This window comes from Bactrocera tryoni, chromosome 1 (assembly GCF_016617805.1).
Source record: "Bactrocera tryoni isolate S06 chromosome 1, CSIRO_BtryS06_freeze2, whole genome shotgun sequence".
In the NCBI taxonomy this organism is placed as follows: domain Eukaryota; kingdom Metazoa; phylum Arthropoda; class Insecta; order Diptera; family Tephritidae; genus Bactrocera; species Bactrocera tryoni.
In genome coordinates, this window is record NC_052499.1 from 87,879,884 (window position 1) to 87,881,691 (window position 1,808).

The window sequence follows — 1,808 nt, forward strand, 5'->3', positions numbered from 1 at the left end:
GACCAAAACTGGTGTATGCATGGCCTATTGCCTACCAGTTTAACCTAACCTAATTTAATGGAAATATTGCAAATTTGAATTTTTACGCCTCGGACTTACAGTTTTTTAATTTATTCTAGAAATAAGTAAAAAATATGTAAAAAATAAAATAAACTCACCAATAATCATTCCAAAATCAGTACGATTCTGAATTTTTTTAACTACTTCAACTGCACTAAGTTAATTATGGATGTAAGCTGGATGTAGACCTTGCTTTACTGCGGGATACCTACTCAAAAACCACTTATGAACTCACATTGCCAGCGTCAACAACAACGTGGATAATTAAACGCAAACTAAAATCGAAGGAGTGATCGCAACTTCTTTGCAAACTTTTTGCGAGAAACGTTTTCACAACTTGCATGAATATAGTTTCGATGTTTTTGAAATTAAAATTTGCACAAATTAATACTAAGTCTTAGGTTCAACAAATTACTTTTTTTTGCAGTCCAGAGCGAAATACTCTCATGACAACTCATTTGCTGAGTTCGGTTACAGGAAGCAATTAAAAATGTTGCATTTTCCAATAGTTCTAAGTTTGTTCAGCGATAACAAACCATTTATGTCAGCACATCAATTTATTATTCAGCTAACATACAGAGTTACACACATATTTCATTAGAATGGCGTACAAGTAAAACACTTCAGTGCGAACCTGCGAGTACTTAAAGAAAACGACTCGCACTTAGAGGCTTGCGTTTCTGGAACCGACTAGGGAATACGGCAATGAATAAGGCAACCGTCGCCGCACTTTCGGTAGCTTTGTACCTATACTCCTATCCAGCAGAAGCAAGGAATAATACAGTATTAGGTAAATTTTACCCTTTCATTAAATCAACATATTAATTATATACATTTTTATATCTGAAATTAACGTCGTTTTCTTACCACAGATTATCCGAAATGGAAAGCGCAGGAAGACGCAAAACAAAAAAAGCATTTTGAAAAACTTCAGAGAGTGGAGCAGGACAAAGCTAACACTGCTTTGCTGATGAACTTGCAGAGCACTCTTTACATAAACGGTTTACCTGACGCACAGAAACACCACATTTATGCCGCAATAACATCGCTGAAAATTGCAGCCACAGTTAATGATGTCGATTTCAAAAAAGCTGCTTTCAACGATGCGCTCGGCACATTTATTAGTGTTTTATCGTCCTAAATAAGCCCATTGCATAGACGTAGGTGCGCTTAACCGTAAAATGTTCGTCACTCAAATGACAATAAATAAACATATACAAACACAGCGCTATAAACAAGACTTAAGTGTGCATATCTGGGAATTAAAATTATTTTCTTGTAGGTGTTGTCGAGTAGAACGAGAATCCAATTTTGCAATTTGCCAAACAAACCCAAAATCTCGATTTATGCTCATAAAGGAATTTTTGATACTTTTTCGTACTATTAACCCATATCTTAGCTAATTATCAACCGATAATTCATATTTTTTTAAAAACAGTTAAAGAAGTAAAGTAAAGTTGCTCGATATTCGTACGAAGTTCATCAATCGTCCCTGGGTTGTTTGCATAGACTATAGACTTGATGTAGCCGCACAGAAAATAGTCTAACGGCGTAAAATTGCACGACGGGGCTATTTCGTGAGATAACACGGTCACCATTTGCCGTCCTATTTGAACCACATATTGTCCAAGTTCATATCATCAAATTTGGACCAAAATATTCGGTTATCATTCAGCGGTAGCCATCCCCATTCACAGTAACGTGCTGGTGTTGATCATCACGGAAGATGGGCACTTCTTTGTCTCACT

At 36.2% G+C, this 1,808-nt stretch overlaps 1 protein-coding gene across 1 annotated transcript; it reads left to right on the plus strand.

Annotated features, from left to right (window-relative positions):
* Nucleotides 1-726: 726 nt before the first annotated feature.
* LOC120766386 lies at nt 727-1,300 on the plus strand. The gene is made up of 2 exons (XM_040091823.1): nt 727-850; nt 933-1,300. Exons 1-2 carry the CDS (start codon nt 766-768, stop codon nt 1,199-1,201), a joined length of 354 nt encoding a protein of 117 aa, XP_039947757.1. The 5' UTR covers nt 727-765; the 3' UTR covers nt 1,202-1,300.
* Nucleotides 1,301-1,808: the final 508 nt, after the last annotated feature.